Source organism: Larimichthys crocea, chromosome III (assembly GCF_000972845.2).
Source record: "Larimichthys crocea isolate SSNF chromosome III, L_crocea_2.0, whole genome shotgun sequence".
Lineage (NCBI taxonomy): Eukaryota > Metazoa > Chordata > Actinopteri > Sciaenidae > Larimichthys > Larimichthys crocea.
The window spans coordinates 13,397,884-13,419,859 of NC_040013.1; the positions used below are offsets into that span (position 1 = coordinate 13,397,884).

The window sequence follows — 21,976 nt, forward strand, 5'->3', positions numbered from 1 at the left end:
ATGGTCCCATTGAATAATTACAATAATAATAATAAATAATAATTATCAGTCCATCATGGGATGATCAAATACGACTTGTTATACAGATTTCACTGTTTTATTAATCAATTATTAATAAACAATTCATAATTAGACTATTAGACTACCATCATGTCCATGCTGTGTAGAATATAGGTAAATAGTGAGCGCCATCTTGCGATTAAACACAGAGGTACAAGCAAGCAAGAACCCAGAGAGAGAGAGAGGATGTCCCACTCTGACCGTATTTCCGAGTACCAACGCGGTTAAATAGCCTACAAAAACAGACATATGATAAATGTACCAACTACTTTCAGAAACGTGTGTTGTTCAGAGGTACGTCACAGAATGTAGAAAGTACTGACCTAGTTTTTTTTCTTGAATGACTCAATTTGAGAGGCTGCATATATTTACCGACCACGTTTTTACTTGTGTGTGTGGAGCGTCGCTTTATCAGAGACTATCTGCTCTAACGGACATTGATGATGTGGTGTGTGTCGGTGTCCTAGCAACCCGCAGCGATAGTTCACCTGAAACTTCTTCGTGGAAGGAGCTCCCTCTGCTCTTAACATGAGCCAAACACACTCCAGTTGTAACTTTAACTGTTGTTTCAAACAAAAAAGTACAGCCAGCCATGTTTAGCTGGAATTAATTACATTGGAATTTTTAATTAGCGTCATATTTGCCGGCGGAAACACACCTCACAGACGGTTTGGCTTGAGCAAAGATGATTGAGAAGCTGTGTTTGACCTGTGATAGACTCCTGTCACACCGCCAGCTCGCATGCTGTCACTCATATTGTGGCCTACCATTGCATGGAAAGGACATACTGATTTACAGTAACGTGGACACCGAGCTAAAGGTTTGTTAACAAAAGTCTTTTAGCACACAATGCATTTATTACAATGTCTCTGCATGTTTAACTGTGTGTCCACAGCCCCTGCAGCTAACTGGCCATCATGGTGAGATCAGTGCCATGACTTTTGGGAAAGGAAGCAGACCTGTTGTCCTCTGCTCCGCCTCTGCTGATTATATCATCGTCTGGGATCTTGAGCTGTGCCAGAGGAGAACACAGGAGGGTAAGAAAATAGCTCTGCATGCAATGCACTGCAGTAAAAAAAAAAAGTTTCTCCTCTGTTACTCAAATTAAACGGCAGAGGACACCATTGCACACATGCCACATGTTGCATTCTGTTGAGTGTGATCATTTTCTTTACCAGCCTGCCACCTAGTGAAATATTACCAGATCAGTCACTCATGTCTGCCTTGCTCATGAACTTACTCATTGACTCATTGATTTGTTTGCAGGTAAAGTCGCAGCTGGAAGAGTTATCGGAACTTTACTTGGTGAAATCGTCCACCTGTCCTTCTGTTTCTCTGATGAACGAGTGGCTGCATGCTCAGGAGCAACTTTATATGTTCTTAGCTCAAAGGTACACTGTTGATGCATACTTGCTGAATATTTAGGCTTGTGGTTTGAGTCAATGTGCTGCTTTCTATTGCTCATATGGTTCGCAAATACTGTACTTTGTCGAACGATGTGTAATATTGTTTCTTTGTGATGGTTTAGTATCGTAGTATCTCTCAAAGGTTATTGATCTTATCCAAATGTCACTATTTTTTTTCCATATCAGAGACACGAAGTGATCTCTACCCTGACCAGCCATCGCGGCCCTTTAACATCAGCAGAGTTCTGTCCCTGGAATAAAGACATTATTGTCACCGCATCAGAGGACCGCACTTTTAAGGTCCTGACTTAAGATTTACAAATAACAAAATTATCACATTTTTAATTTAGGGATAATGATGAAATGCCAAATATTACGCACTCTGTAATAACTGTAAGTCTTGTCTCTTTTAAGGTGTGGGATTTAAAAACTGAAGCTATTTGCTACCAGTCTTTTGTGCTTTCAGGTATGGTATCACTCATTTTACCATGGCATGTAAAGGCCACTAGATTTGTGCAGCATAGTAAAAACACAAATATTATTGTAATCTGTTAGTATATACTGTAAATTAGTTGTATTCAAATATATAGTAGGTGTCAAGGCTTATCTTTAAGCACTGGTGAGTAAGACATGTCATGTTTTGTATAGTGGCTGCGGTAGTTAGGTGTGCAAAATGATTTAAAATGTCATACTCTCTGCCAGCTTACTGAAATCCAATTCTTCAATTCTTTAGCCTCTCCACTTCTCAGTGTGTTCTTCTTGGAGGAGAATAGGCACCTTATCACAGGCTCGACTGATGGACAGGTTAGTGACTGAGGCACACGGCCCCATTAGGTCATAATCACTATCAGAGACTGAAATTCAACAAGCTGTCTTCTATCTGTTTGGTTTAGGTGTGGTGCTTTTCTCTTGCTGAGGACCATAGATGTCACCTAGTGACCAAAATGGACCTTCAGAAGATGGAAAAAAGGCATCAGATGCACCAGGGCACTGGTGATGATAGTCAGTGATCTCTGACATATAATATCTAGTATAGGTTTAGTAATGATTTTGTGCCTTTTCCTAAACATCCTATACTTCCTTTAAGCCGCCTAAAAGAGAAAATGGATTATAATTTATTACTTTGCACTCCTCCTTTGATATCTTCTTCCAGGGGTCCCAGAACAATCAGCTGCAGATAAAGTGGAGACTTCAAAACCTGTCCTCAAAATGGCTGTGTGTAGCTCATTCACCAACACCAGCAATGAGCATAAGAAGTAAGTGAATAATCTCCATAGCAATTATAAACAATGTGAAATAGCTAATAGTAGGTATAGGATGTGTTGCACCATTTTGTCCACCCATGAACTCAGCGCTGAGCTAATGCCACACCAAATAGGCCCTGTTTAGCTGGGGTTAGTGATAACCTGGTGCTGAAGGCCACATCTTTGTAATGCTGTGTGACTCCCAGGAGAATTTACTTTGAATTGGCAGACCTGGATAAGTTTCATATACAGGGGTGGATCTTATAATGTTTAGGAACTGTTTACTTCATTCATCCGTCACAGGAAATTACAAGATCCAAGGTTGACTTCACAGTGTCAGCATAAAAACCAGTCTCACTCTCAAGTGCTCGAAATGGATTAATAGACTTATCATGTGACTTCACCATGAGGAAGAAGTGTTTTACTTCATTTGTCACAAGGAATCTTAATGTTGAAACAGGACATGATACTGTCAACACTGTGGCTATTCTCAAGGGCTCCATTTAGTTCTTCTTTCCACAAGGTAAAAATTGTACATGGTCCAGGAAAATCTTACAAAAGCAATTCAAATGCAGTTATCATGAAAAAATCAACAAAAAGCTGCACATTTCTGCCATTAACACCATATAGATGTCATACTGTCACAAAAGCCTGGAAAGAATGCCACATCTTTATGGGCTAATTGCTGCACGTGTCCACACAGTCACAGGAAACTTCACACATCACAGGAAACTGTGCAGGCTCGTAGCATAAACTGTTTCAGGCTGTTAAAACATTTGATATTATGACAGGAAGCAGGCACTTAAAAAAGCACAGACATAATTCTGTGTGTATTTTGTAGACCAGTAGAATGAAATGGACGTTTATTCCTCATTGCTCTGACAAAGCACATGATCTCAGAGCTACATCATTTTAACTCTTGACCCAAACAGACGCTTTGGAGTAAAATCTAGTTCATCGTAGTTCAGTCTTGGAGTGCGTGTGATTTTAGTTTTGGTCTTGAAATAAAATCCCAAGTCAGACAAGATTAATCAATAATGAAAATAATTGTTTGTTGCAAGCCTTAATCGAAGCATGATGATTTGGATATGCCAAAGGACTAAACATGGTTCTGATGACTCAAAGTAGTCAGTGTTGTTACTTCTTCAAAACTTTTTTAAAAACTTCATTGTTGAATAAAAGTACGCTTAGCCATCACATATTATGGCTTTTTTAATATCTAGTTTTGTGTCATCTAAATATTTATAGCACCTTCTTCAAAATATCCCTCAGGATCAATACAATCTATCTATCTATCTATCTATCTATCTATCTATCTATCTATCTATCTATCTATCTATCTATCTATCTATCTATCTATCTATCTATCTATCTATCTATCTATCTGTCTGTCTGTCTGTCTGTCTGTCTGTCTGTCTGTCTGTCTGTCTGTCTGTCTGTCATAGCCACCATGTGTACAATTTAAAATGTAGACATTTGCGCCCCCAGTGGTAAAACAAAAAAGCCACTGTGGTGTGCAATAATGAACACTGCTCATTTTTCTGCAAACATCCATGCAAACATAAACTTACACCTTCAGAACAATTGGATTGATGCCTGTATCACATAAAAAATCCCCACATAATACCTTTAATTGTCACCATCCTGCACAAATGCACATGCCCAGCATGAAAATAATGATGCACTAAAATATCAAATGTGTCTAGCAATAACATACACCCAGCATGTAGTTCAGTGCTGGAAGTGGATAAAAAAGAACGATCAGACTCAACTACTTATTTCTGCTCTGTGTGGCAGTAGTTTCCATCTCACTGGGTGTGCATAGTTTAGACTACAAGAAGTCAAAGGAAACCTGAATAAAAACCTATAGTCCTATGGTGTTGCATGTCTTGCCACTCCATCCCATCAGTATGTTTTTCTTTAGTATGTGGTTAGACCGTCTTTCCCCAAATGATCTGAAAAAATGCTTTTAAGGGAAATCCTGTAACACTTTTTCCATACATTTCTGTGTGGGCCCCTGCAGGGACAACAGCTGGTTATGTATTGGAAGCTCTGATGGCCTGTATGTGGTGGATGTGGCTACCTCAGAACTCCTAACAGTATTGTATTTCAGAGGTAGGTTACTAGTGGAGTGACTCTGACGTTTCAATATTTAACATGTTATCATAAGATTATATTTCCTTTTAGGAAACGCTGCTAAAGGAAATGTACTACTTTTTCTCCATATGCTTTTAGCATTGACACAGTTTTTGGATTGTGAATTGTCTTTCAGGAGAATGACATGACCTTTTGCAAAAGGCATCTCAGTCACGGGCCACTTATGTAGCCCTAGTTCTCTAAGTAGCTAGGATAGCTAAGATAGGACGTTTATATATTTATATCCTCTAATAATAATGATAGGATTTGTTTGCTTACATTGATTTTCCAAATTATTTTACATTTTAAATTTGTGTAATGTAATGATACAAGAAGGAAATTGAGTGTATTCAAACCCATGACTGATTTTCATTCTTCTAGATTACCCCAACCTGAGCATCACAATGGCTGGGTCATGGTCAGTCTCTCCAGGGAGGGATACTGTGAGTAATTCCAAAAATAACTTGACAAACAAGCGTGAGACATTGCGGTGAATTGTCCTTTCAATTGGACCTCTGTCATTTAGTTGGCCAATAATATAGTATGGACTACAAATAATAATCAATCATAATCAATCCTTTGTCTGATTTTTCTCGTGTTTCAAGTGATCCTTTGAGTCAGACCTTGCTTCATCTCTTCAGTCAGTGACTAATTTATAACAATAAAAGTGTTAACTGCTGAATTTATTAAAAAAATTCCTTTCCCCTAATATGAAACACTGAAATCAATCCCTATGAAGTTACTAGATCTTTGTAGGTTTTTATGAGTTAAGGTGCTCCTATATTATTTTTATAACCATACAAAATTATTATTTACAAGATTTGATTGTGTTTTTCCACAATATCACTTGGGAAACAAAAGCAATTATGTGTTATAGTGTAGCAAAAAAAAAAATAGTCTGCAATTCTTTTTAATAGAGAAATGAAAAATATGCCTTTCAGTGATTTTAATCAAGTTGTTTTTGTTCTTGGATCCATTGTCACACAGATGGTGTTTTTAGTCAGCTCTTTGTTTACTCCATGCGTGGCCCTGTTGGAGTTACATCTGTGTGACCTAGAAAGGATCTCAGCTTGTGGTGAAGGCTTTTCAGTGTTCCCAAGGTAAACCTGGAGTTCAAGGTCAATACATGGTGATGGTACAGTATGTTGACCCCCCGGAGGACAAATGGTCCTTTTTTCTTAAACAAGGGCTGGAATCTTTGTTTGTTATGGACTACCTGCCTACCTACTGTAGTATAGAGCTCAGCTGCTTGTGTTATAAATAATATGTTATTCTGTTATTTGTTAGTTAATAGCAATAGTGCATTCTGTGTTATGAAACAGTCCATGAATCATGCTCATGTAATCATTTGATTCCAGCCTGAATTTTCTCTGCCCAGTGAATTACTGAAAAGACATTTTATGTCTGAGCTTTTAAATCTACAGAAGTTTTAATAACGCTCTCCATGCTGGATGTACTCCTTAATCCAGAAAATAATGCTTATTACTCTCACAAGAGAACCACTTTAGAAACGCCAGAAATTTAGAATCGTCCTCTGGGGAAGGAATGAAATCCACTCAGGTATTACCTGTACCTCCATAAATGATTAGTTAGAAGAATCCAGCAGCACCAATAAAGAGTGATAATTTAAATAATAATAAACCTTTTGTGTTTTTCTGTTTTAACAAATTTGCACTTTATGAGCCAAAGTATAATCATGTCAGCTTGTTAAAATGTGCAGAAATACTGCAGCTGTAGACGTGTTGCTTTCTCTGAGACATAGGTCACCTGACCTCACCAGCAGTAGGACATCGGGCCTGTTTTTCAGTTGGCCTCCCGCCTGTAACTCCTTCTGACTCTGACATTTCCATATTAACTCGAACTATTATAACCACTCTTGCCATCTGTTTTTTCATGAGTCAACAATATCATGGTACTGAGAAAAAGAAGACTAATAATCCACAACGGTGGAAAATGCTGTGCTCCTTCATTTCCAGTAACTCTTTTCCCCCCATTTCACCCCTCCCTCGTTTTAAGTTCTCCTCCACTGCCTGACTCTCCTCTGAATGCTGAATTCAAGAAGAAGGAACCCAACCATCCTAAAAAGAAAGGTCAGCATCCCTGTCGACGTCTGAACACTCACTCACCTCTCACTTACGTTCATGCACATAAAATAATAAAGGGAGCTACTGCTGTTTGATGACTCTAGGTTTTAAAAGTATGACCCACTTTATAGTTCACTCCACGTCTGGCTCGTTGTCTGTTTGGCTTGGACACAGATGATTCTCTTAAATTGTAGTTATTGTAGGTTTATAGAAGACTGTTTGGCTATTACAAGAGTTACTGAGAACCTCCTCATTATCTGTAAATATAGAGCATGGAAAAGATTCCATCCTTTGCATTGTGGGGGGTGTTGATGTGGCATTCATAATAAAAATTCCCTTCACTTTTCATTTGCCACATAGGCAGGTACTTCAAGTTATGTAGCAGTAAGCGTACAACCCTATTAGATTGATGAATTCTCACTTATTAGCCTGGTTTGTTGTGCGGTTGCTTCTTACAGTAGTGGATGGAGGTAAAGTGAGCTGATTTGTGGGTCTTTGGCATATCATTGGGATCTGGCAGCTTCAAAACATTCTGCTGGAGACCTACAGTACAGTATACTGTGGTTTACATGTTGCTCTTACAGAGAGTTAGCGCTGAGAAAGCCAGTATTAGGCAGACTCCCCACAGCTGCAGTGAAGGGAGCTGCCTGTGCCAAACTATGTAGGAGATCTTCAGGGGAGTTTAGAGGTGCTGCGTGACTGCAATGTCAGACCAAAAACCACAGACATTTACGGACCAGTGAAACTCACCATGCTGCTCCCCATGCATCTCTGTATTCTTAACGATATCTGCAGAATTGTATACAAAATACACCATAAACCTTTGAGACTCCTGGAAAGGAAAATTTAAGTGTGGCACAAGTCCGACAAGCTTTTTTTTTTTTAAAAAGAACTGAGAGTGCAGATTAGATATAGCTGTTGTCACGTCGAACTGCCATGTAACATAATCATGAAGTAAACCACGACTGTTGGCTTTTTGAGATGAAGAAAATTATCTGCCATTACTCTTTACATGATGTCACTGGTTTATTTATTTGTTTATTTATTTATTTATTGTGAAGAGTAGTTGCCTGGAAGTTGTTTTATAGTTTGGATATCAAGGGAATACTAAAGCAGCAGTTGAATAGCCTTGATTGCATGTTCAAAACTCTCTTTGAATTGTTTTGTATAGAAAGTGATCAAATCAGTAATAACAGTAAACATAAAAATGCAGATGATAATGATGCATCAACAAATTCATGTTTTTCTTTGTAAATACTGTGTAGGTCTATTGAAAAACGGGTGTCTTCATGTGTCCCTAACTGCCACAGATATCTAAAAAAATGATATGATTTCAAAAGAAACACAAACAAAGAAACAGATTTATGTAAAAATACTGGGTGCTCATGTACAGTATTATCTAAATGACTACTACTAGACTATTGTTCCATACAGTACTGAGTACTTAATTGTTTAGTGAATCTTATTCACAATTAACTTGCGATTTTGTGGTAAGTGTTTGATTCATATAGCTGCATGTAGTCGTACATTCTTTGCCATCTTTGTACATTTCCGCCCAGTATGCTACACATATGTTCCAAACATTCTTCAGGTGCAACATGATTTCTATGGCTGTCAGACCCTTAGTTTGGCTCCATATTTGTAATTCCTGCCAGTCTCCAGTTACTGTGCTTCTGATTTTAGTCCTACCTTCGCTCCTTTCTCCTACTGTGTGTGCCCCACTTTTCACAGGTCAGTAAGGCAATAACTCATACCAGAGAGTCTGGTTACAGTCAAAACAATATTTTAGAGACATATGTACCTGCTATGGTTTATATATTTTTAGAAGTTTGAATTATTTAGTCTTTTTCTTGGGTCACATTCAACAACTAGCTCAGAGGGAGGTCTGAGTTTTGCCATCTCTCTGACTGAGAACAAGGGTTAGTGGTTTATTTTAGAATAAACTCTGGGGCTCGCCTGAGCCTTGTCACTTCTTAAAAGCGCAGAAACTTAAAAAGTGATGAACATTTTGAATGTTGTTAATCCTAACATCCATCCTAACAACCACTTATAGTTGCTTAGTCTGCGGGTGCAGATCTAAACACAGCAGATAGTTGAACTGTGTGACTGTAGACAGAACCAGAATCATAATTATCACTTTCTTTGCTCTTTTAGTTGTTGCATCAGAAGCTAAACATCCTAATGTTTTGAGCTACATTGAAGAATTTCAATATTATGAAACCTTTTTACTGCGATGGTTAAGACAGCTTAGGCTAAATCTGATAAATGAGATGAGAGCTGTAAAAGACACACCGCTGTGATTTTACGCAGATGTGACTCAACTTGTCTGAAACTCTCACTTTGCTTCAAATAGCGTCTAGTCTTAAGTCAGCGTAAATTATGAGATTTTTACTGCCTCATAAAACTAAATGACCATTATACATCAGCAGGGGGTCAATAGGGTTGCTGAGCATTACCAAGTGATTGTGTTGCCAGGTAATTAGATTTCTGGCCTAAAATGCTTAGTTTCCTGTATATAATCTGTTATGGATCAAATGCTACTTCCAGTACATCACCTCACACACAGTACAGTGGAAGAATGGATGAAGGTGCTACATGTGTGCAAGCAGTGTTACAAGATCTTTTGTTCTCAAACCAAAAAAAAAATGTTTAAAACTTTTTACTGACTGGTACTTGACCTGAGCTAAACATCAGGTTAATGAAAGCTGTTAAGTTGAAGCAAGGATATTTGCTTTTACAGAAGTAAGACTGGATAAATAGTGTCAGCAGTAATGTACTTTGTGGCTGAACAAAGAAAGAAACAACTTGTACATCGAAAAAAACAAAAAAAACAATTTAAAATCCAAGGAAAGGGGAACAAAGTAATTGTTAGGTTGTCAAGTGTACTTAACAGGAAAATACCCTTCAAGTCAAAACTGGAGCAAACACTGGCACTGATGATCAAAGATGAAAAGCACTCCCAGATAAGAGAGGATTGGAAAAAAAGATCCAGATGTGCTTCTTTTTTATTTTAACCGGTTGGTTTCACTTGGATTAAATTTATTGTGTTGGGACCGTGCCTGCATTGAGTTGTATGAGAGCCTAAGCAGAAAAACTGATGGTGTCTGGCACTCAGACACGAGGTACATCACAGTCAGGTGATGCTGGTTAGCTGTTGAGGTTTTGTAAGTTTAATGATATTTTAATAAATTGAAACTTCTGGCATGTGGTATTCCTACAGCTAACTTTATAACACCTGTTTTTTCTTCATATAAACCTATTAACCATAGGTCTCCTTTCTTTTTTAAAAAGCTTCAAAGAATATCTCAAATGTCATCTGTCATTGTGACATATAGAAAATAAGCTGTCGCTGTAAACGCATCAGTGTGACTGGGTCAGACCACAGCACCATTCAAGCTGTGTTTTTCAGAATTGTGTTCAATAACAAGCTGCCACTAAACTGCAATGCTTTACAAAATGAATTACTGTCACTGGAAAAAACCATAGCTGTGTAAAATATATGATTGCGTGGAAAGAAACTCACACAGTTGACTTGGCCACGCTTGCTTGTAGTTTGTAGTATTGTTAGTCAACTAAATCCATTGATGAATTAATGTTGGATAAGTCCTGGGAAATTACATTTTTACAGTTTAATCTATTAGGCTTAGGTTGAATTGGAGTCAAGGCTGTAAACCAAATCCGTATATTTTTTTTCTGATGCAACTTAAGTCCTAAGTTGCTGCTCAGAGATTATGTGACTTCTTCTTACTTTGCCTGTATTTGACAGGAGAACAGTTTTTGGAGAGCCTCACACATTTTAATGGTTGTGGAAAAAGTGAGCTCATTGTAATATAGTAAAGGCACTGACAGCAAACAGGGAGCAGAATGAACCATCCCACAGTTTGTGGCTGATGCACTTAATGCTCACAGCACAAAGTGGTCATCCAATAATATTGTGTCCTCCTTTTCTAGTATAATCCTTAAAAACATAACACAGTATAACAATAAAAGTTCTATCCTAACTATGGAAAGTAATGGGCAGATTTTTTTTTTCCTGGACCTTTGACTATTATAACATCTACTCATCTGTGAATGATACTCTTTCGTTTTAGTATCTTCTATCTATGCTTTGTGCATACATCCTGTCGACCATTAAGTTTGTGATTAATTGTGTTTATCCGTCTGTGTCCTCTAATCTATTTTACAAAGGAGGAATGAAAGAGCAGCCCCTGGTTTTCCACTCAAAAGTGAAGTCATCTGGATATACCAGTGCCCCAAGGTAGGTTCACAGAGAAACTATTGGTCTAATACAAAAAAAAAATCACAGTTTTCTGCCAAAAAAACGAACAAGGCTAAAGAGCACCTTTGTAAAGTGAATTCAAGTGAGGTGAGGAATGGAACTTTATTTTTATTTTTCTTTATTTTCATTCTTTACTAGGTTCAGCATTGCACTGATGTGATGTTTCATTGTCTCCCAGGACTTCCCATGTTACAATGTATCACACATATTACTATAAAACACTAGATTAAACATATCCACAGTATTCTCTGCTCTATACAAGTCATAACACTTGACTTAGAGCACTTACAGTAACACTTCTGGGGATTTTCAGATAATACAAAACTTAGCCAGTAGATGTACTTCCTGCAACTTGTTCCTGGTGTACCCCAGGATCCTCTCAGGATCCCAATTGGCCATTCTTAATGTAACTTTATGAAGGCAACCAGGTTCCTGGATATCCCCCTCAGTGTGAACTAGCAGTAATAGGACTCTGGGATTCTCCTGGATTTAACTGGTTGCCACACATTCATCTACTTCATTGCCAGTTTTCAGCACAGGGTCTAAAGTTTTTAACATGTTGAACATAAACCACTTTCAGCCAACAGTGCTTTGCAGCTATTTCAACGACAGAGTTATTGAACAGAGTTTTTAACCTCCGCCAGGAGCCACTTGGAAATGGTGGTTACACTGGTTGCTGTCAGAGTTCTCCACTAGGCATTCCTTACAAAACCTCCAGGCTTGTCTCTTGTTTCGTAATGCCACAATCCAAAAAGTACAATATGAAATCACACACACATGAAACATCTTGTTCATTTTTTTGTTTTGTCTTTGCTTTACAGAAGAATTATGTTTTCACCTAAAACAAATATTCAGAAGAATCCTCCCTCTAAAAAGGCTACCAAAAATACGTAAGCAGTCTCATTCTTTAAAATACAATGTTGAGAAAGTTTTAAAATGTTAATGTTGATATGAATACTAAATTTCTTCATTTAGAGGCTTACTCCTCAGGGATTATCCAGCAGACGGTGCACCACCTACTACTCCACACAGTCAGCTGAGCACTGGCAACAAACCAGTCTACTGCCTTCAGTATTCAGGTGAGGCAGTTTTGATGTTGCAACACTGACTGTAATAAAACATAATATAATCATATATTTAAATATGAGGTCAGTAATGTTATGGAAATTCTAAAATTAGAATGCATTGAGATAACTCTCAGGCAAAGGAGTGAAGTATGTCTGTTTTACAGTGAGAAATGGCAGCCATACATACATTCACTAATAGAGATGTCCTGATGAACACTTTGGCTGGATTCAGTGTCATTGCAGCTGAATTATTCAGGTACTAGCAATAGATCTTGTCCTAAAACAGTAGATTCTGATTATGTCTATGAAAATCTGAACTGCTCAACAGGAGCACGGGAGAGTCCTCCATGATGTTATAGGTATTTTCCATTTATTTAAATTTGCAGAGCCTGAATTCTTAATACTTTATCAGCAGTAACAGGTTGACATATTGCTTAAATAAAATAAAAAAGAGTTATACACCACATTCAGCTTTGTTCATCCTCCACTGGAAGGATGAATTAACATAAAACAGTAATTCCTAAAATATGACTGGTAATATATTAAGAACGGTTCATTGTTGTTGTTATATTACACTGTAGTATTAGTGTTGCAGATAAAACATTTCACCTCCCCACTGTTTAAAAACCCCTGTTATAATTTTGTCAGAAATAAATAAGCTGTTGACTGGCAAATCCTAATAAAAGGATTCTGTGTCTGCTTGTCTCTCCCAGGTGACGGAAAACAAATCCTGTGTGGTCTTGGCGACAGCTCAGTATTATTGTACAGGTCCTCCCTTACTGGCAATCCAACTGTCTACACAGGTGCATAAAGAAGACATGAGTATCCATACCTTAAAAACCTCCGGGTTATGCAGTATTTCCCTCAGTCAGTGGGCCTTTTGTCAGCAGTGCATTTGAATGTTAGTGCTTATTTCACAGAAACAATTATTCATTATGTTTTATGAACCTGATATGTTTTTTATGGCCAGGCTTTATTAATTGCCTCCTCAAAAATTATGCTTGCATTACAGAGTAATTCAAGCTTTTTCTTCAAATGTTTTCAATAGATAAGGAGGACATTAATACTAAGAACTTTATCTTCAGCTTGGATTTAGGTCTGATTTATATGGGCTATTCCGATTAACATACTTGGAAATAGATCCGTGACTTAAGATAAAAGACTCCAGGAAAATCCAGATAGTCACTTACTCACCTATCACTGTCAAAACCGAAGAGTTTCACCAGAAAATCAGGGTTTGGTGATATTCCAAAGGAAGACTTCGGTACATGCTGTCTTTATTTTCATCAGACAGTAAAACCAAGGTGATGGCAAAGAAAGGAATATGAAAATGGCACATTGTCTTTTGAGTCCAAATAGGTTCGAGCGAATATAATTTCTCATTCTTCTGCACATTATTGAAGATTAAAGTATTACTGAGAGCGACCTGAGTAAAGTAAAGTAAGCAGTCACAGGCAGAGAAAGGATACCCCTTCATGTCAAGCCTCTGTTTTTCGCTCAGTGGCCGGAGTGCAGCAAGAACACTGTCTCCACAAGGGGGCAGCAAAGATAAGAGGCTAGAAGTCGAGGTGACCAGCGGGTCACCGAGAGCCTCGTCTCTTCCCTCTGCCTGACTCTCTGAACAGCACCATAAAAGTAAATGTTGCAGCCACACACTGTATTTCCAGGTTGGTTTCAAACCTCTCTTTATATGCAGGGCATGACAAGCCAGTGAGCAGTGTGAGCTGGAGCCTCAATAGACAGTGGTGGCTGAGTGCATCAGAAGACCAGTCACTCCGAATCTGGACCCATGGCAGCCCAGAGCCTGCCATTATCATGGTAAATGCCCCATTCATTCTCTAACACACACTTGTGTATTTTCTGATTTTCTTTTATGGATTTCATCCAGTCCCTGTCATCATAATCTTAACCATCACCACAACATGCCTACATGCCTTAGGCCTTAATCAAACCTTCACTCACTTATTAATCCAAGCCCAAGTCCTAACCATAAAAAACAGTGAAATGAGGACCAGTCAGAGTGACCTCATATTGTAAAAATGTCCTCACTCTGAAGATCTGAAAACTCAAATTGGTTTAGAAATAAAACCAAATAACTACAGACACATGCAATGCACATTTTTCACTCTCACTCCTGTCTACCAGGACGACTGTGATGGCTGGAAGGATTTTTTCCCCTAATTGCAGTGTTGTAAATGAGGCAATGCTGCCACACTCGAATGACAGTGAAACAGTGGTTGCTACTGTATCCACAATGTTTTGCCTCATGCTTTCATTTGTTCTCAAGAACACGTGTAATGTCTCAGGTTTTGGGTACTATACTGAGAGATGTGTGTAGTGTATTGCGGTGATGGAAAGGGTGCACCATATTATTAAATAAAGTAGCCTAATTAGAGATTCTGTGATGAAAATGATCTAATTTGTTTTGTCTGTAACTCTGAGTCACGGCACACCTTCTGTGAGAAACTTTCTGTGTATTTCTGTGTCTTTGACATATTGATATAAAACTTGCTTAATTTCCTTCTCTAATTAGAATAGCCCAATGGAATTAAAACAGAGAAAGCCAAATTAATTGGGATGATGAAATGGTGTGTTTCTTGACTCTTAGATACTGACTTTGACATTTAACGCATCTGCTAGACATCCAAAACGCTGATCATTTGCAGAGCCTACTTACTTCATTGGGTATCACATTTAATGGGACAGTCAGAAGTGCGTCTGCTTCCCCATGCCAAGTGAAAACTCTGGGGTCTCCCCGTAGTTGATGCTAACCATCCCTGCTTTGCTCCACTCTGTGAGATTGTTTTGAGCTTGGCCGGGTCTGCAGCCTTTGACTGCTTGGTGTTCTTGTGAAACAACTTGGCAACAAATGCAAGTCTTTTCAGTGACAGGAGCTCTGTCGGGGTGAGCCAGAATTACACATAGTTTTGCACAGTTATACTTGAAAACTCTTGAAATGAGTAACCTCAAATGACCATTGTGTAATTGTAGTATTCTTACAATGCTTTTGTTGTTGGAAGTGTTTAGATGTCAGATACTAGATCTGGCAGGACTGTTGACTTCTTTTACCCTGATTTACTCGAACTATGCAGTTTGGGGGTTAAGGAGGATGATGTTAATGGCAGATCCAGAACATAAGAGTGTTTATTCTTCAGTTCACTCCTTCCTTTTGTGTAACACATTTGTCTTTTTCTACATGGTATGAAATACTTCTCTATGAGCTGCAAAAATAAGGAGACGTTTGTTGTTAGAGCAAACATTCAAGATGTATATGTTCTTCCATTAATGCCAATATTAACCAGTTTAGTGGGAAAACAGACACTACACTACAGTATGTGCAGATTATTACTTCACAATTGAGGGTGTTGCATGTATAATTTTATGCAATTAAAAATCTATAGAGGTAAACAGTACCTTCTATTACAGTTTTTTATTGCTTTCTGACTGAGCTACAACTGTACTTTGCATCACCTTCAGGCAATGTGGAGTACAGAGCTAGACATTTAGGAGTTTTTCTTTGTAATAATCAATAAAGTTCCCAATAACTAAAAAAAAGATAACATTAAACAAGAAAAGAAGAAACATTGATAAAATGTATTCTTATTAGTTAATGTTGCTAATACATTAAATTAGGTTACGTTTTTATTTTATTGTCTCCATAATTTCAAGAGATAATCAGAGATAATAATGACTTTTGTGTTCTTTCTCCCTTTAGGGCGACAGCATATTCTCCAAACCCATCAGAAGTGCTCAGTTTTACTACCTTGATAAATTTCTGCTTCTGGCATCTGGACCATCTCTGTACTTGTACCTGTATAATGTGGACACTACACGTGATGACATCAAAAGGTAATTATAAGTGATTCTTCTCTTTTGGTGCCAAGCTGAGTCAGTTTTTACCTAGAAACTTTGCTGATAAAACAAGTCAACCAACAGTGTTAACATCTTAGTTGTTTCATTCTTCTGTATGATCTCTGCATGTACTCTTTTTCAAATATTATATTCCTGTTTGTGCTCCTGGTATTCTAATATTTGTTAACTTGTCTTCCCTGAAAGCCATTGGTAGAATACAGCTGAAAGAAATATAGGTCATGGTACTGTAATCACAGATTGTGTTTGTGTCCAGACAACTACACGTTCTGTATTTAGACCAAAGCATCAGAACATAAAAAATTGTGTTACACAATCACAATGGCATACATTCAAACCTCAAAACTGCACAGTAGGACCACAGGCCTGCTGGCCTCTCTGTACAGTGACACATCAGAGGTTGCATGCTTTGCTCAAGAGAACATTAACAATACTTGCAGGATAGAAAGGGCTTTTTATTGCAACAACTTTGCATTGCAGGTAAAAAGGGAATGGAAACAAGCTTTGTTACTAATTTGACTGGGGGCCTGGCTTTATTTAACTGCTACCACACTCATTACCACCCAAACTGCTGTTTGTCTGTGTGTTGTAAGCTGTCAGGGCTTATTCTGGAGTCCAGGGAAATTACAATAAAAGGTCTCCTATTTCAGTAGTGCATCCTTTTTCTCTTTAGGTAGATATTTGTGTCAGTAAAAATCAGTTTTTAAGGGTAGTGCCTCTTAATGAATTCTCTCCTACAGCTCAGACAGAAATAAGAATGATAGGTGTGCAGAGTGATGATGTTAACATGTTGATCATATAGTCACGATTATTTATTTAGAGAATGATGCAGCTTCTTCTTTTTCTTCTTAGATATGAGCAACGGAGTGTCGTCAAACTGGCAAGATTCTTTACAACAACATCAGAAACAGACATCACTGCCATGTCTGCAATCAGTGACTTCTTCTCTTGTATCCTTTTTTTTTTACTATTATTGTTCATGAGCAGCAGAAGTGTTAAAGTTTAAACTGCACCAATGCCACTTTGAGAAAAAAGTGAACCCATCACTTAGGTAGGTTTTTTTTTGGAGTATCTCGTTGGACCACTTCCATGTCAACCACAGCAATCAGCCTGTGCTTCATGAAGTCTTCATATGTTGCCTTGGGGCTTTCACTGCTGATTTTACCTGTAAATCATTAAAGTGTCTTTAATTTTTTAGGAATGTCTGCATTCCAACCCCTTGTTAGGGTTTACAGAGCATTTACTTTGCATTAAATCCACTGAACCGAGCTGCGTTGGGATGAGTGAGATCCTGTCAGGAGTTACTTTGCATGTAAAAAGAAGGTCTCTCTCAATTGCTTAAATATTGTTTGCTAAAATCCACATTTGTTTAAACTCAGTAAATACAAAAGGCATTTCTAAAAAGAATTCTTTGCAAACTTGCAGACAGCTGATGACATCTAAAAGCTTTATACTTTTGCGTCACAGCACGGAGTGATAGAAGCTGTCTTCAAGAAAACAAACTGATGTTCTCAGCTATTTGCTGAACTCAGCACTCAAAGTTACCACTGGCCATGACGAATGAGGGAAAGTTAATGTTCTTGACATAAGGCCTACAGTTTAGAAAAAAACATAAGTATTAGAACTTTTCCTTAAAGCTACCTCAGACATTGTTCTGGTGTGTGGCTCAGATCGCTCCATTCAAGTATTTGACATGAACAAGGGTACAGTTGCTGCAGAGCTGCCTGATGCCCACAGCAGAGCCATCCACTGTGTTACACAGAACAAGGTGAGGCCATTCAAATGTTCCTGTGAAAAAAACAGACTGTCCAAACTGGAATTTACAAGTTCCATGTATTATACGTAAAAATGATCTTTCTTGTACACATAATAAGCTGTAATGTCAATAATTACGGCATATGTGACATACAGTACAAGACATTTGTTCAATAAATAGCCTCTGTGCTTGGATTCTTCAGAGATAAAAAATAGTACATGAAGCAGGATTTAATATTTCTAATTATTTATTATCTCAAGCCTTTATATAGATTTAAAAATAGTGGATATTGAGAAATAGCTGTAGATGGTTCCTATGGCTAAGTAACCAGATCAAGCATTTTGTTTGAAAATTTGGAAATCATTAAGCTGGCTTTCCCTCTGTTGTGAAAATTACATGAAATGTTTTTATCTTGCAGTCTGCAGCTTCAACTCAACAACAGCAGTTTCAGTGAGGGCAATTCTTAAAATGCACAGTTATTTCATACTTATTGGATTACAACATTTCTTCCATTGTTTCCTTTTTCTAATCTTAGAAACTTTGGCTGCATATTGGTATCCTAGAAACAGCACTTTTCTTTCAAAGGCAAACGTTTATTGTTTTCAAAATGTCACACGTAAGTTTCTTATGCTTCTGACTTTTTGACAAATCCACTTCACAGACTTTTTCTACATTTGTAGTTTGACTAACTTACTAAAACTTTCGGATAGAGGCTAAGACATCTCGTCACTTCACAGACAGGCTGAGTGACGTTTAGACCTCACCCACACAGCAAAGAATTTGCTTGACTTGGCATCAATTTCCAGTGTGAGCCTCATCTTCCACTTTGCTTTTGAAGGGTCTACTATTATTTGGCAGATGTTATAGTGTTACATAAGAGGGAATAAAAGTGTTAGTTTGTGGTGTGAATGAAGAAGGTCGTGGTTAAAAAAAAATGTCATGGTTACCCAAAAGTTTCCATGACAGACAGACAGGACATGCAATCATCAGTATCATTCATCTTGCTGAGTGTTTGAATGTAAATCCCTGGTGCATCAGGATTAAGACTGCCATAGGAGATGGCAGGAGGAGATTCCATGCTGGATGATGGCCTTGGAGTAATGGTGTTCCATGATGCAGTTTGGGTTTATGTGGCCTTACTCCCACATCACTGTCTTGGACCAATGTGGGCCCAATTTGCTGGTGTCTAACAAGTAGACAGTTTAGGCCTGTATCCACATCCATTATAGTGCTATGAAGAATGTAATACTGCCTCACTTGAAATGAAACTATAAATATCGGTGATGAATTAATGTGTTCACGTCTGGGCTTTCTGCATATTCTTTACATTTCTGTATAAGCTATCTGTTACTTTTATAGAGAAGCGAAGGTCCAGGTTTCGCTCCATATATAGTCATATGATTGTCCTCCAGATTTGTCAAAGCAACAAAGGCATTCATTTTAATCATAACAATTATGGAAATGTTGAACTATCTAACAGACAGTTACATAACTTATTGGAATACAAAAAAGTGCATATTTGTGCAAGAGAGAGGCTTCAACACAGTGACCCTGTTTGACTTCTGCATGTTGACCTGTGCATGCTTGACACTCAGGCGAGCCTGGATTAGCTTGACACACTGCAGTTAGTGGCATGGATTAAAGGCATTAACCCACTCAACTGCGATGCATGCTTACACACAGCTGACTCCTTCAACACGTAGGTGCCTGTTCTTTGTCACGCCAGCTATTGTGTGGCATACATTGTGGAAAGCCTGCAGTGTGTTGTTTCAGCTTGACTATTGCGTCAATGTGGGGTCCTCTGCTTGGCTGCCCAAAGGCCTTTGGATGCCTGTAGGGTTAATACCTGTGGATCAGAGGGATTGCCCCTGCCTGGAGACTGCACACATAACATCAGTCTTCCCTCCCGCCTTGCTTTCTCGTCCCGATGCGGACCAAACAACAGGAACTGCAGCATGTGAAGCAGCTTTTCCTACTTCAAATTTCCATCGCCTCCTCTGCAAAATTCACCTGGAACTCATCAGAGCAGAGGACTTCTCGGAAAATGGAACTGGAAATGCCCTCTCAGACTCCCGTTCTCACACTCTTAATGGAAATCTAAACAAAAAACACCCCCACCGCTGCTCTCTCTCTCTCTCTCTCTTTCTTTCTCTCTCTCTCTCTCTCTCTCACTCTCACTCTCACTCTCTCCCTCTCTCTTCTCTCTTTCTCGCTTGGTGTGAAAGTCATGTATGGAATTTATGCATAGATGTGCAGTGGAAACTAGCTGAAACCTATCTCACTGTGGTACATAAAATATGGAAAATGACACACAAAGACAAATTAACAACAATTTGACTTCCATTCTAGTTTTCTTTCCAGTCCCAGTGGGCTCAGATTGTCTTTAATATCACATCCTGCTTTTATTGCTACCTGGAATAACAATAATAATGATAACATTTGCCAAAACAGGATATACAGCAACAAAATGTTCCAGCACTGGACAATAAGAGAAGCTGATTTACAATCTATTTCAGTCAAGCATGTGCTGACTAGTCACTTTTATTTTTTTGTGCATATTTCACAGGGCTCTATGTTCAGCACACAAGCACCGGATTCATACAACCTCTTCCTTACCAGTGCAGTCACAGATGGTGTGAAGATTTGGGACCTCCGCACACTTAGGTACTATAACTATGGTCTATTGTTGGATTTGTAATCGATGCACCTTTAATGTGAAAATCAGGCCAGAAAAATGTGATAAACAGCAGCATATCTTTAAAGATATATATCTGGACATTTACTAAAAATGCTTTTCAGAAGGAAAAATATGTTCAGAATCCCTGAACACAACATTGATGGCAGTACAGTACTGTATGGCAACTTAAGCAAAACAAAAGAGACTAATACGTTATATATTTACTTTTTTCATGGCATTTTGAATGCTTATAGTGCTATTCTGAACAATACCATACTGAAATAACTTCCTCTTTATTTTTGTATTATCTATTTTTCAAACAAAACTTTTACATTTGTTGTGATAAGTTCCTTTAATGAAACTGTTTGTAATTTGTGCCCCATTAGTTACATGCTCGCTTTACTGTCCTAATCCCTATACTCTGCCTAGAAAATTGCTTCATCAAATCAGTCAAAATTACTTAAGAGCAATAAATGTTTATGCACATTAAGGGAAAAAAAAACATTATTGTTTTTTAGTCCTCTGCTATTCCTGGAAGTGAAAACTACCTTATATTCAAATTACATCAACATTTCTTCTTATACAAACATTCCTCAGTTGATGAGTGAATCGGCAATTGTTCAGTTTCCAAAGTACGTAGCATAGAATATTTTTCATTGGCCCATGGTAGCAGATATCCATATAAGGCAGATAATTCAAGTAGGCTCTCTTGGATTTCAAAATGTTCTTTTTGGCCTGCTAGAAGGCATTATTGAGTATCTCATTCTTTCATGTCTGAGACTGCTCCCATGTTTTAACTCCTCATCCCAGATTCTATCAAAACCTTATTGCTATCTGATAAATATTTGTGCCTGGTTTCCAGGTCAACTTCTGGTTAGGAGAGCTGTCATCAAGCATCCCTCAGCAGATGCCGTTCCTCTGAGGTGAAACATATGGAGGTCTGAAAACAATATGTAGAATTACTTTTTTTTTGTCTTCCTTGTTAATTTTATTTCCCTCTTTGATAAACCCTTTGTGTCTGTTTCTGCAGCCAGTGCTAACCACAAAAAGAGTTAGAGCTCCCCTAAATTAACGTTTCCATGTATTTCTTTTTATGTGAGGCTTTCAGTTAATGGGAATAGTTAAGTCAGTGCTAGGTTTTATGTTAATCAGAATTTCCTCATGATATAATACAGCTATATAAAAATTCTTGGATAATGTGTGGCATGAGTAAAGCTTACATAAGATGGTCATGTGACCGCTTGTCATGATAATCAGATTATTTGATTCAGTGTAACTTTTTTTTGAGAGACAACAGGAGCATGAAGAAACTCTTAGCAGTTTTATTTTAGTAGTAGAATAAAACAAAACTTAGTGGCATGATAGAGATTAAAAGAAGAAATTATAAATTATAAAAG

General features: G+C 38.0%; 1 protein-coding gene across 6 annotated transcripts in view; it reads left to right on the forward strand.

The window, feature by feature from the left end:
• Positions 1-498: 498 nt before the first annotated feature.
• The window catches only part of wdr27 (WD repeat domain 27), a 39,881-nt gene continuing 18,403 nt past the window's right edge, over positions 499-21,976 (forward strand). For 3 of the 6 annotated variants that reach the window (XR_003461607.1, XM_010756743.3, XM_027274486.1), the window contains exons 1-21: positions 499-880; positions 956-1,097; positions 1,327-1,451; positions 1,653-1,766; positions 1,881-1,932; positions 2,200-2,270; positions 2,360-2,468; positions 2,620-2,722; positions 4,734-4,825; positions 5,228-5,289; positions 5,834-5,946; positions 6,863-6,936; positions 11,119-11,188; positions 12,031-12,099; positions 12,185-12,288; positions 12,990-13,079; positions 13,973-14,094; positions 15,992-16,125; positions 16,999-17,096; positions 17,793-17,914; positions 20,469-20,566. Coding sequence is in view for 3 of the 6 variants with exons in the window: in XM_010756743.3 (XP_010755045.3) it covers positions 746-880; positions 956-1,097; positions 1,327-1,451; positions 1,653-1,766; positions 1,881-1,932; positions 2,200-2,270; positions 2,360-2,468; positions 2,620-2,722; positions 4,734-4,825; positions 5,228-5,289; positions 5,834-5,946; positions 6,863-6,936; positions 11,119-11,188; positions 12,031-12,099; positions 12,185-12,288; positions 12,990-13,079; positions 13,973-14,094; positions 15,992-16,125; positions 16,999-17,096; positions 17,793-17,914; positions 20,469-20,566 (2,099 nt within the window). In the remaining 3 variants the exon portion in view is untranslated. Of the gene's footprint in view, positions 881-955; positions 1,098-1,326; positions 1,452-1,652; positions 1,767-1,880; positions 1,933-2,199; positions 2,271-2,359; positions 2,469-2,619; positions 2,723-4,733; positions 4,826-5,227; positions 5,290-5,833; positions 5,947-6,862; positions 6,937-11,118; positions 11,189-12,030; positions 12,100-12,184; positions 12,289-12,989; positions 13,080-13,972; positions 14,095-15,991; positions 16,126-16,998; positions 17,097-17,792; positions 17,915-20,468; positions 20,567-21,441; positions 21,518-21,976 lie in introns of all 6 variants that reach the window. The other 3 variants (XR_003461610.1, XR_002042952.2, XM_019275655.2) reach the window with 3 other exon arrangements.